Genomic DNA, 12835 nt, shown 5'->3' with positions numbered 1-12835 from the left:
TTTGTTTTTGTTTGTCTTTTGGATGGTAGCTGTCCTTACTGGTGTGAGGTGAAATCTCATTGTGGTTTTAATTTGCATTTCTCTGATAACTAGCGATGTGGAGCATCTTTTCATGTATCTGTTGGCCATCTGAATATCTTCTTTGGAGAACTGTCTGTTCAGCTCCTCTGCCCATTTTTTAATTGGATTATTTGCTTTTTGTTTGTTGAGGTGTGTGAGCTCTTTATATATTTTGGATGTCAAGCCTTTATCGGATCTGTCATTTATGAATATATTCTCCTGTACTGTAGGGTACCTTTTTGTTCTATTGATGGTGTCCTTTGCTATACAGAAGCTTTTCAGCTTGATATAGTCCCACTTGATCATTTTTGCTTTTGTTTTCCTTGCCTGGGGAGATATGTTCATGAAGAGGTTGCTCATTTTTATGTCCAAGAGATTTTTGCCTATATTTTTTTCTAAGAGTTTTATGGTTTCATGACTTACATTCAGGTCTTTGATCCATTTCGAATTGACTTTTGTGTATGGGGTTAGACAGTGATCCAGTTTCATTCTCTTACATGTAGCTGTCCAGTTTTGCCAGCACCAGCTGTTGAAGAGACTGTCATTTCCCCATTGTATGTCCATGGCTCCTTTATCGAATAATAATTGACCATATATGTTTGGGTTAATGTCTGGAGTCTCTATTCTGTTCCACTGGTCTGTGACTCTGTTCTTGTGCCAGTACCAAATTGCCTTGATTACTGCAGCTTTGTAGTAGAGCTTGAAGTTGGGGAGTGAGATCCCCCCCCCACTTTATTCTTCCTTCTCAGGATTGCTTTGGCTATTCGGGGTCTTTGGTGTTTTCATATGAATTTTTGAACTCTTTGTTCCAGTTCGTTGAAGAATGTTGTTGGTAATTTGATAGGGATTGCATCGAATCTGTATATTGTTTTGGGCAGGATGACCTTTTTGATGATATTAATTCTTCCTAGCCAGGAGCATGGGATGAGTTTCCATTTGTTAGTGTCCTCATTAATTTCTCTTAAGAGTGTCTTATAGTTTTCAGGGTATAGGTCTTTCACTACTTTGGTTAGGTTTAATCCTCAGTATTTTATTCTTTTTGACAGAATTGTGAATGGAATTGCTTTCCTGATTTCTCTTTCTATTGGTTCATTGTTAGTGTACAGGAAAGCCACAGATTCCTGTGTGTTAATTTTGTAACCTGCAACCTTGCTGTATTCTGATATCAGTTCTAGTAGTTTTGGAGTGGAGTCTTTAGGGTTTTTCATGTACAATATCATGTCATCTGCAAATAGTGACAGCTTAACTTCTTCTTTACCAATCTGGATTCCTTGTATTTCTTTGTTTTTTCTCATTGCTTCGGCTAGGACCTCTAGTACTATGTTAAATAACAGTAGGGAGAGTGGGCATCCCTGCCTTGTTCCCGATCTCAGAGGAAAAGCTTTCAGCTTCTCGCTGTTCAGTATGATGTTATCTGTGGGTTTATCATATATGGCCTTTATTATGTTGAGGTACTTGCCCTGTATACCCATTTTGTTGAGAGTTTTTATCATGAATGGATGTTGAATTTTGTCAAATGCTTTTTCAGCATCTATGGAGATGATTATGTGGTTTTTATCTTTCTTTTTGTTTGTGTGGTGGATGATGTTGAAGGAATTTCGAATGCTGTACCATCCTTGCTTCCCTGGGATGAAAGCCACTTGGTCATGGTATATGATCCTTTTGATGTATTTTTGAATTCAGTTTGCTAAAATTTCTTGAGTATTTTTGCATCTATGTTCATCATTGATATTGGTGTGTAATTTTATCTTTTGGTGGGGTCTTTGCCTGGTTTTGGTATTAGAGTGATGTTGGCTTCATAGAATGAATTTGGGAGTATTCCCTCCTCTTCTATTTCTTGGAAAACTTTAAGGAGAATGGGTATTATGTCTTCTCTGTATGTCTGATAAAATTCCGAGATAATCCATCTGGTCCGGGGGTTTTGTTCTTGGGTAGTTTTTTATTACTGCTTCAATTTCTTTGCTCGTAATTGGTTTGTTTGTTTAACGTTTGTGTTTCTTCCGTGGTCAGTCTTGGAAGGTTGTTCTTTTATAGGAAGTTGTTCATTTCTTCTAGGTTTTCCAGCTTGTTAGCATATAGGTTTTCATAGTACTCTCTAATTATTCTTTGTATTTCTTTGGGGTCCATCATGATGTTTCCTTTCTCGTTTCTGCTTCTGTTGATGGGTGTTGATTCTCTTTTTCTCTTAAAAAGTCTGGCTAGAGGCTTATCTATTTTGTTTATTTTCCCAAAGAACCAGCTCTTGGTTTCATTGATTTTTTTTTCTATTGTTTTATTCTTCTCAATTTTATTTATTTCTTCTTTGATCTTTATTATGTCCCTCCTTCTGCTGACTGTAGGCCTCATTTGTCCTTCTTTTTCCAATTTCGATAATTGTGATGTTAGGCTATTCATTTGGGATTGTTCTTCTTTCTTTAAGTATGCCTGGATTGCTATATACTTTCCTCTTACAACTGCTTTCGCTGCGTCCCACAGAAGTTGTGGCTTTTTGTTGTTGTTGTCATTTGTTTCCATATATTCCTTGATCTCTATTTTAATTTGGTCGTTGATCCATTGATTATTTAGAGGCATGTTGTTAAGCCTCCATGTGTCTGTGAGTCTTTTTGTTTTCTTTGTACAATTTATTTCTAGTTTTATACCTTTGTGGTCTGAAAAGTTGGTTGGTAGGATTTTCAATCTTTTTGAATTTACTGAGGCTCTTTTTGTGGCCTAGTATGTCGTCTATTCTGTAGAATGTTCCATGTGCACTTGAGAAGAATGTATATCCTGTTGCTTTTGGATGTAGAGTTCTTTAGATGTCTATCAGGTCCATCTGTTCTAGTGTGTTGTTCAGTGCCTCTGTTTCCTTATTTTCTGTCTGCTGGATCTATCCTTTGGAGTGAGTGGCATGTTGAAGTCTCCTTAAATGAATGCATTGCATTCTATTTCCTCCTTTAATTCTGTTAGTATTTGTTTCACATTTGTTGGTGCTCCTGTGTTGAGTGCATATGTATATTTATAATGGTTATATCCTCTTGTTGGACTGAGCCCTTTATCATTATGTAATGTCCTTCTTTATCTCTTGTTGCTTTCATTTTTTTGAAGTCTATTTTGTCTGATATTAGTACTGCAACACCTGTTTTTTTCTCCCTGTTGTTTGCATGAAATATCTTTTTCTATCCCTTGACTTTTAGTCTGTACATGTCTTTGGGTTTGAGGTGAGTCTCTTGTAGGCAGCATATAGATGGGTCTTGCTTTTTTATCCATTCTGTTACTCTGTGTCTTTTGATTGGTGCATTAAGTCCATTTACATTTAGGGTGATTATTGAAAGATAAGTACTTATTGCCATTGCAGGCTTTAGATTCGTGGTTACCAAAGGTTCAAGATTAGCATCTTTAGTATCTTACTGTCTAACTTAACTCGCTTATTGAGCTATTATAAACACTGTCTGGTGATTCTTTATTTCTCTCCCTTCTTTTTCCTCCTCCTCCATTCTTCATATGTTGGGTGTTTTGTTCTGTGCTCTTTTTAGGAGTGTTCCCATCTAGAGCAGTCCCTGTAAGATGCCCTGTAGAGGTGGTTTGTGGGAGGCAAATTCCCTCAACTTTTGCTTGTCTGGGAATTGTTTAATCCCTCCTTCATATTTAAATGATAATCGTGCTGGATACTGTATTCTTGGTTCAAGGCCCTTCTGTTTCATTGTATTAAATATATCATGTCATTCTCTTCTGGCCTGTAAGGTTTCTGTCGAGAAGTCTGATGTTAGCCTGATGGGTTTTCCTTTGTAGGTGACCTTTTTTTTCTCTGTGGCTGCCTTTAATACTCTGTCCTTGTCTTTGATCTTTGCCATTTTAATTATTATGTGTCTTGGTGTTGCCCTCCTTGGGTCCTTGTTATGGGAGTTCTGTGTGCTTCTGTGGTCTGAGAGGCTATTTCTTCCCCTAGTTTGGGGAAGTTTTCAGCAATTATTTCTTCAAAGACACTTTCTATCCCTTTTTTTCTCTCTTCTTCTTCTGGTACTCCTATCATGGAAATATTGTTCCATTTTGATTGGTCACACAGTTCTCTTAATATTCTTTCATTCCTGGAGATCCTTTTATCTCTCTCTGCATCAGCTTCTCTGCGTTCCTTTTCTCTGATTTCTAGTCCATTAATGGTCTCTTCCATCTCAACCATTCTGCTTTGATGGCCTTCCAGAGATTGTTTTATTTCTGTATTCTCCCTCCTTAGTTCTTACATATTTCTCTGCAAGTCCATCAGCATGGTTATGACTTTTGTTTTGAATTCTTTTTCAGGAAGATTGGTTAAATCTATCTCCCCAGATTCCTTCTCAGGGGAGGATGTAGAATATGTCTGGGTTAGTCTGGTCTGGATCAAATTTTTTTTCCTTTTCATGTTGATAGATGCAGTGGTATGCTATTGACTCATCTGTCTGCTGGGAGAGCCAAGACCCTTTCCACTTGCTCCTGGCCTTTCTTTATTGGGACAACAGCAACCCCTAGCAGCTTGTGTTGGGCAGTTGCACATAGACTGGGTCTCTGTTTCTTGCCCAGCCGCTATGGAGGAAGCTCCTTTGCTGTGGACGTGGCCAGCCTCAGGCCGCTGCTCTGCCATGGTGGGGCGCCAGAGTGGGAACAGACGGGGGGGCTCTTTATCACCGTGAGGGATCTCAGAGCTGCTGCCCAGGGGGTTACGGCGCCTGGAGTTCCCCGGGAGTCCCAGCTGCTGTGCTAAGTGTCCCAGGACGCTTCTGTCCAGCAGTGGGGTCCCTGTCCCTTTAAGACTTTCAAAAAGCACTCACTTTTCTTTGTCCCAGGGGTGCTGGCTGCAGGGACCCACTCACGGGTCTTACTGTCCTGTTTCCCTAGTTTCCAGCACCCAACGCATGCACTGTCTCTGCGCTCTGGTGTGGATGGCTGTGGCTGGCTATTTAGCAGTCCTGGGCTCCCTCTCCCTCCCCACTCCGACTCCTCTCCTCCCACTGGGAGCTGGGGTGAGGGGCACTTGGGTCCCGCCAGGCCGGGGCTTGTATCTTACCCCCTTCACCAAGCACTGGGTTCTCGCGGGTGTGGATGTAGTCTGGCTGTTGTCCTGTGTTTTCTAGTCTCTCTTTTAGGGATAGTTGTATTTGTTGTATTTTCAAAAATATACATATTTTTGGGAGGAGATTCCCGCTGTCCTACTCATGCCGCCATCTTGGCTCCGCCCGCCATTTTAATTATTATGTGCCTTGGTGTTGTCCTCTTTGGGTCCCTTCTGTTGGGATTTCTGTCTACTTCTGTGGTCTGAGCAATTATTTCCTCCCCAAGTTTGGGGAAGTTTTCAGCAATTATTTCTTCAAAGACACTTTCTATCCCTTTTTCTCTCTTCTTCTTCTTCTGGTACCCCTATAATGCAGATATTGTTCCTTTTAGATTGGTCACACAGTTCTCTTAATGTTGTTTCATTCCTGGAGATCCTTTTAACTCCGTCTGCGTCAACTTCTCTGTGTTCCTGTTCTCTGATTTCTATTCCATTAACGGCCTCTTGCACCTCATCCAGTTTGCTGTTAAGTCCTTCCAGAGATTGTTTCATTTCTGTAATCTCCTTCCGGACTTCATCCCTTAGCTCTTGCTTATTTCTCTGCAGCTCCATCAGCATAGTTATGTCTTTTATTTTGAATTCTTTTTCAGGGGGATTGGTTAGGTCTATCTCCCCAGATTCCTTCTCAGGGGAGGATTTCTGGGTTAGTCTGGTGTGTATCAAATTCTTCTGCCTTTTCGTGGCAATAGAGGTAGTTGTGGGGAGGTTGCACGTGTGTCAGCTGGGAGAATTCCCTTCTTGCTCGTTTGTGGCCTTCTTTTCCTGGGAGAACAGCGACCCCTAGCGGCTTGTGCTCAGCTGCTGCACGCATATGGGGTGTCTGATTCTTGCCTGGCCGCTGTGAAAGAACCTCTGCCTGTTTGCTGTGGGCGTGGCCACTGCCTCTATGGCGGAGTCGCGCTGGAGGGGGAACAGGTGGGAGGCTCTTTATCACCGTGAGGGGCCTCCAAGCTGTGCTGCTGCCCAGTTGGTTGGGGTGCCTAGAGTTCCCTGGGATTCCCAGTTACTGGGCTGATTGCACCAGGGCACTTCCGTCCAGCCGTGGGGTCCCTGTCTCCTTAAGATCTTCAAAGAGCACTCGCTTTTCTTTGTCCCAGGGGCACCGTCTGTGGCGACCCACTCACAGGTCTTACTGTCCCGTTTCCCTAGTATCCAGCACCCCATGCACTGTGTGTCTGCACTCCAGCTGTGGATGACTAGGGCTGGCTATTTAGCAGTTCTGGGCTCCTTGTCCCTCCCCTCTCTGACTCCCCTCCTCCCACCAGGTGCTGACGTGAGGGGCGCTCAGGTCCCGCCTGGCCACAGCTTGTATCTTACCCCCTTCGCTAGGCTCTGGGTTCTCACAGGTGTGGATGTAGTCTGACTGTTGTCCTATGTCTTCTGGTCTCTCTTTTAGGAATAGTTGTATTTGTTGTATTTTCAAAAATATATATGGTTTTGGGAGGAGATTTCTGCTGCTCTACTCATGCTGCCATCTTGGCTCCACCCCCACTTGAAGATTTTTAGCAAAAACAAAATTGTTCTGTTTTCTTGCCTTGACAAAACACATGAATATAGAAGAGGCATAAAAGGAGTGCAAAAGCCCAGATAAATTATGTGTAAATAATATCAAATCTCTAAAGAAATCTTTAAGTGAGAGATTATTGATTTGGGCTTAATGCACCAAGCTACCCTCAGGGATTATATGAATCACTGTTACTGCAGGTAGAATTTTATATTTATATACAATTTCCAAATTCCATGATCAAAAATAAAAAATAGTTAAAAACCACTGATTTAACACATGTATGTGTGTGAGTGGAGAAATGTAAAGACCTTGTTTTTCTGTGTAAATGTAGGTCTTAGGTATGATGCTACATACAGTTTTCATTCTTCTGTGAGTGGAAGCATACTATTGAGAGGAAAAAAATTTTGCTATTGCATTGCTGCATCACTTGTTTAAGATTTTTGCATGCCCTTTAAATGGAAGATAAAAGGTTCTGTTGCTTGTTTTGTTAAACATTTTTTGTGAAATATGTATATATGTAAATAAATAAAACATGTTCAGTTTAACAAAATATTATGAAGTAGACACCCATGTAAGTCAACATAACTATCACCCAGTCAAGAAATGATGGTTGCTTTCTTAAAAATGCATTTGGGGTTGTTTTTTGTTTTTGTTTTTGTTTTTGCAAGAGTATTGCATATATTGCATACCCATTAGAAGTCTTTTACAATTAAGATTGGAAAATGCCTTTGACAAATTTAAGCCCTATGATTTAAAACAAATAAAAGTAAATGGAAAAATGAGAAGAATCTCTGATTGATGTGCTTTATTCAACTAGGTTCTCAAACCATTGGATGTGAAAACAAAATTTTACAATGCAGAGGTATGTATTGGGCCCTTAATGGGATTTTCTTTAAACAGTAAGATCTTATTTGACTCAAATTCTGATGTATTACATTTCTTTTCATATTGAAGTAAATTGCTGATAGGACTATAAATTACATGTGAAAAATGAGCATGAAGTTTAATCAAAAGGGAATAATTTATTGTATATCTATTTTAATCTGTTATATTCAACTTACATGGAATCAGTATGCCTTGATTTTTATTCTTGTTAACTTCCAGCCCTTTCATTAAGTGATTGCCCTATAATTCCATTTAATGACTGTGTTACTGTCTAAAAACATTAGCAATCTTAAGTATTTACAATGTGGTTCTGATATTACAAAAATAGTAGATGGAACCCTGCAAACAAGATTTAATATTCATGTGGAAAAATACTGTCAAGTAGAGCTCAGCACATTAAATTGTTTGTCCTGGGAAGTCACTGTGCCAGAGTTAGGTTGCTGAGTTCGGTGAATGGCTGAAAATGTTCTTTGGAAGAAGAGTTTGGTAAAAATATAGAAAAAGTAACTTTTAGAATAGAAGATAATCTAATTTATTCTGGCTTCTAAAGTTCCAGAAAAAGCAGATTTCCTAATGGGTTCCCATATACCAATCCCCCAAAACCATGCATCTCATACCACAGTGATAGATTCAGAGGTACTCAAATACAGTATTTTGAAATGAAAATTATGTCTTTATTACTCTAAAACCAGATGGTCAGAAGTTTGCAATCATATGTCAAATTTAATATGTATTTTTACTTTTGGCTTCTGAGTTTTTATTCAGTATAAAGTTTGTACTACAACTCGGCAAACTAAGATGTCTAAGATAAGGAGCCTAACCTGCAGTAAAGATCTATTAGGATAACAGAAAAGAGTACATAAAAGAATAACATATATATTTTATATATATATGCATGTGTATATATAACTAGTATAATATACAGTGAATCTAAAGAGAATGATATGAAAAGATATGCTTCAGGAACTCCAGGGATGAGATTTTTGGAGTAGGCTGAAGAAGCTTCATGGAAGAAGAGGAAAAACTTGAGCTGAGTCTGGAAGGAAAGGATGTTAGAAACACTAAAGTGTCAGGCACAACCACATGGAATATTGAGCACATAGTGAAGCATATGCATACTTGATGAGAGGATACAGTCTCATCAAAATATTAGATTGCTAGATGTTCAAACAGTTGGTATTGATTTTGGGGACTAGAGGAGTTGGAATACTACATATTCTACCTTTTTTGTTATTAAATAGTATAGTGTTGATTAATTGTAATATAACTTTTGTTATTAGTTTAGTGTTGATTAATTGTAGTATAAGTATTTAGCCTGATGAATTTTAAGTAGTCTTCATTTGTCATTTGTTTAAAAATACATGGGCTGTAGGTGGGTTTTTTTTTCAGTACTTGGTTCCTAGGAAGGCACATATTAAGCTATTTTAGGTATTCTTTGTTGAAAATGTAGTGATATATCATGATACTTGTCAGGTAGTTTTGTAACACTAATATTCAGAGTGAAAAGAAAAAACCCACAATTCCACCATACCAAAAAGTAATTGGTCCTTCATTAATCCATATTCTCTTTCATTCTTTACTCATTTATATATAATGCTCTATTTTTATAATCACAGTAATAATTTTGTTCACTGCATTTTTCAGTTAACACTTTGTATAGACATCATCTTTAAACTTTGCCAACAAATATCAGCTAAACAAATTTAGTAAAATTCTGAACTTTTGAAAATAGACATCTCTAAGAACCAGGAGTGAACAAATAGCATTTAGTGTCTCTCTAAGGTATTTAGTAGTGTGGCAAACAAATACTATTCAGGTGAGGCAGATTCTGTTGAACCCAGCTAGGATATTCAGGTAAATTGTAGGAGTTAGTAAACTACACTAATATCAGTAGGCGATGTTTACTACTTTGTGCCTTAGTCCTTTCACAACTGTTATTGGCCCCACATTTGCCTCAAACATGCTTTTTACACTGTTTCTGATAATTCTAACAATATGTGAATCACCTAAAGGAAAACAAGTTTCATGAGAAACTGTGTTGTAGCCTTGTAAGAAGATTGGTGACATTAGAAGCTATGATGCAAACATTTGATTACCTGCTGGATGCAGATTTCCATGCCAGGTATTGAAGAGAAATAAATATAAATTGAGCCTCTTCATAATCTTCAAGGCACTTAGGAGGAGACTAACATGACATAGCTACAGTGTAAGCACACACACTGTGCCCCAGATTATGAAGTGCACTTACATTCTGGAAACAGAGGTGGGAAATTATTTCCAGCAATGTGTTTGATGAAAGAATTGACATTTTAAATGGCCTTTGATAAATAAATAGCTTTAGAAACACATGTGAACAAAAGACAAACTATGAAATCTATTAACAAGAAGAGAATAAAGTCAGTTGTCAAAAGTGGTCTAGCCTAGCCTTTCCTGAAAAGTGACCCATGCAACTCTGATGACCCAGGATATGCCTTAAAAAAAAATGATTTCCTTATTACACAGACTTAGGGGACATTAAACAATAGTTATCTATTCTGAATGTAGAAGATAGTGTATATCCATCCTAAGCAATCTATGAAGAATTACAATATAGGTAAAGAATTTGTAGCACTAAAAAGGTATTGGGTGTACCTCTCCCTCAGATGTGCCCTTGAGTATTTGCTCCTGTTTCTGTGTTCGCCAGTAGCATTCTTCTCTATTCATTTAACCATAGCAGTTTCACCTTTTTAGAAAAATGATGTGTCATATTTCCTTATGTTACTTTCTGTTTACTTCCTTGTTTTACTAATGCTGTCTTGTTTAGTAGATTTAAAAAATGCAGAAATGCATTTTATTTTAGAGTTATTCTTTTTCTTTAACATTTAATTCTGATTTTGCTAATTTTTCTTTTTTATTTTTCCATTAGAGTGACCTCAGTTCTGTGGTAATTTGATTTTTTATTATAAATTTATATGCTTTTCATACTCACCCCTTTTTGACTCTCTGCCTAGTTAATCTCTCCTTACAAAGCATAATGGAAAAATAAAGTTAGTTGTGAATACCACCTATGTGACTTCAAAAAGGTATATAATTTGTTTGTACTTTTTCTATTAGATTGATTTTCTTAATCTGTGTGAAAAAATTAGATCAAAGATTAAACTGTCAGATTGAAACAACTATATTTTCATTTTTACTGTTTTCCTTTTAGGCGTTTTTTTAAAAAGGCATGTTAGCCTTGTTTAAAATAGCCTTCGGATTTTCAGCATCTTACTATAAAGTACCCTACTGTACTTCAATTCTTTGAATAAACTACCTAATTGAAATTCATCTTCAAATGCACAGTGATTTTAGTTTTAAGTCTGGGTCAGATAAAGATGGCCTTTTGACTACAGTAAACAGAAGAAAATCAGATTTTCCCAACTTGGCTAAAATCATATATTCAATTTCTATTTAGTATAAGCAGCATTTGCTTATATGTCATTACATACATAAGAACATCAACTGTCTTAGCACAAATTCTTAATTTTTCAACTGTCAAATCACTTTATACTAACTATTCAACTAACTTAATTTTCCATTATGCTGCTTTTCTTTCAATTTACCTAAACTTTTATAAAATCCGTGCATAAAATTGCATTTAATCTGTAATGTGGGTCTGTGGTTTTTTTTTTTCTTTGAAGCAATGGATTGATGGGATTTTTTTTTTAGAAAAAGTAACAACAATTCCTTTAAATGGTACGTTCTTTTAAACTAATAAATCATTGTATTTGTATTTTTATTTGAGCCCATGTGCCAACAACTAAAGAGTCTGCCTTATTTTAGATAATTGCACATTAAATTATGACTTCATCATTGTATTTTTGCAAATGATTTTGATTTTCCTGGATTTACTGTTAAAACTCATAAATGACACATTTTTTGGTCATAGGTTATTTTGTTTCTGCATATATATATATTATGAAATTTTTGAACAAAATAATTCTTAGATATCCTTATCATTTTTTATATAGGTTTGTTTAAAAAATGAACCAAGTTGTCTTTTATCCTTCAGTTACACACAAATTAATAACCAAATAGCATAAAAAGAAGGATGTTTAGCATAAATAATCAGGGAATACAGAATTTTAAGTAAAACTACATAAAGTTACTCAGTGACTAAAATACTGCTAAATAGTATCAGTTTCCAAAACTGTCACTAAAACTACAAATTATGTTTTGATTTAAAAGCCCTAAAATTGTTCAGGTATACTTCACATGTTTTTTTAACTCTAAATATACATGTAAAATGAACCAAGGAAACACTAATGACCACTATCAAACTGCTTTAATTAAGAAAAAGGTAAGACCTGTAAGATTTAAAAATATTTATTATTCACTGTACTTGTGGTCCCTATACTATCTAAATTGAAGTAATGTGACATTTGAAGTTACATTATGCTGGAATATTATAATGAAGACCTAGTTATCTTAATATATCACTAAAATGATAGGTACACAGGTGTATTCATTATACTAACTCACATTTTAACATTTTACTGACTTCTAGAAGATGAAGGATATTTGTGAATGAAATTCATTAAATATTTTTGGATATTAATACAAAAAAATATTATAATTATCCCCCATCCATTGTTTGACAAGTTGTCAGTTGACTAACACTTGACTTTGCCCGTTAATTACATTAGGATGAAGATTTCTTTTCTTGCATTAATTTTAACTTCGATTTGCAGGCATGAACTAATCACATTTGTGGTTAATATTTTTTCTTCATATAGATCAGATATCTTTGTTGATATTTTAAATGCCATCACACTTTGGTGGATATTTTTTTCATATCCTCAGACTGATGAAGTATTTCTAGAAGCCCAGATTCAGAATATTACAACCTCACCCATGTTTATGGAGAAAGTTTCATTGGAGCCATCTATAATGTACAATGTAGCAGAATTAAATTCAGTCAATCAAGCTGGAGAATGGTAAATATGAATTATAAAGTGTGTGTCCTTATTTTGAAAGATGAATGTTTCTAATATTTGTTACTTTAGGGTAGTTTGTAATTTTTTTTAGTTAATAGACTTAACTTTTTAGAGAATTTTTATGTTCACAGAGAAATTGTTCAGAAAGCACAGAGTTCCCACATGCCCCTCTTCCCACTCACAGTGTATTTACATCTTGTTTTAATGTAGCACACTTGTTTCATTGATAAACCAATATTGATACTTATTAGTAACTAAAGTTCCATAGTTTACTCCAAAGTTCACTCTGTGTTGTACATTCTCTGTAGTTTGACAAGTGCAATGACATGTAGCCACCATTACTGTATTATACAAAATAGTTCACTG

At 36.5% G+C, this 12835-nt stretch overlaps 1 protein-coding gene across 6 annotated transcripts in view; it reads left to right on the top strand.

Moving 5' to 3' along the window:
* TRAPPC13 (trafficking protein particle complex subunit 13) overlaps window positions 1-12835 on the top strand; it is a 55982-nt gene that overhangs the window by 37151 nt on the left and 5996 nt on the right. For 3 of the 6 annotated variants that reach the window (XM_057494835.1, XM_036887956.2, XM_036887955.2), the window contains 3 exons: window positions 7447-7491; window positions 10420-10437; window positions 12336-12469. In XM_057494835.1, coding sequence (XP_057350818.1) covers window positions 7447-7491; window positions 10420-10437; window positions 12336-12469 — 197 coding nt within the window. The remainder of the gene's footprint in view (window positions 1-7446; window positions 7492-10419; window positions 10438-12335; window positions 12470-12835) is intronic. The other 3 variants (XM_057494838.1, XM_036887958.2, XM_036887957.2) reach the window with 1 other exon arrangement.

Source organism: Manis pentadactyla, chromosome 2 (genome assembly GCF_030020395.1).
Source record: "Manis pentadactyla isolate mManPen7 chromosome 2, mManPen7.hap1, whole genome shotgun sequence".
Classification (NCBI taxonomy): domain Eukaryota; kingdom Metazoa; phylum Chordata; class Mammalia; order Pholidota; family Manidae; genus Manis; species Manis pentadactyla.
The sequence above is the reverse complement of the archived record's forward strand: the minus strand, read 5'-3'. Positions and strand labels throughout refer to the sequence as shown.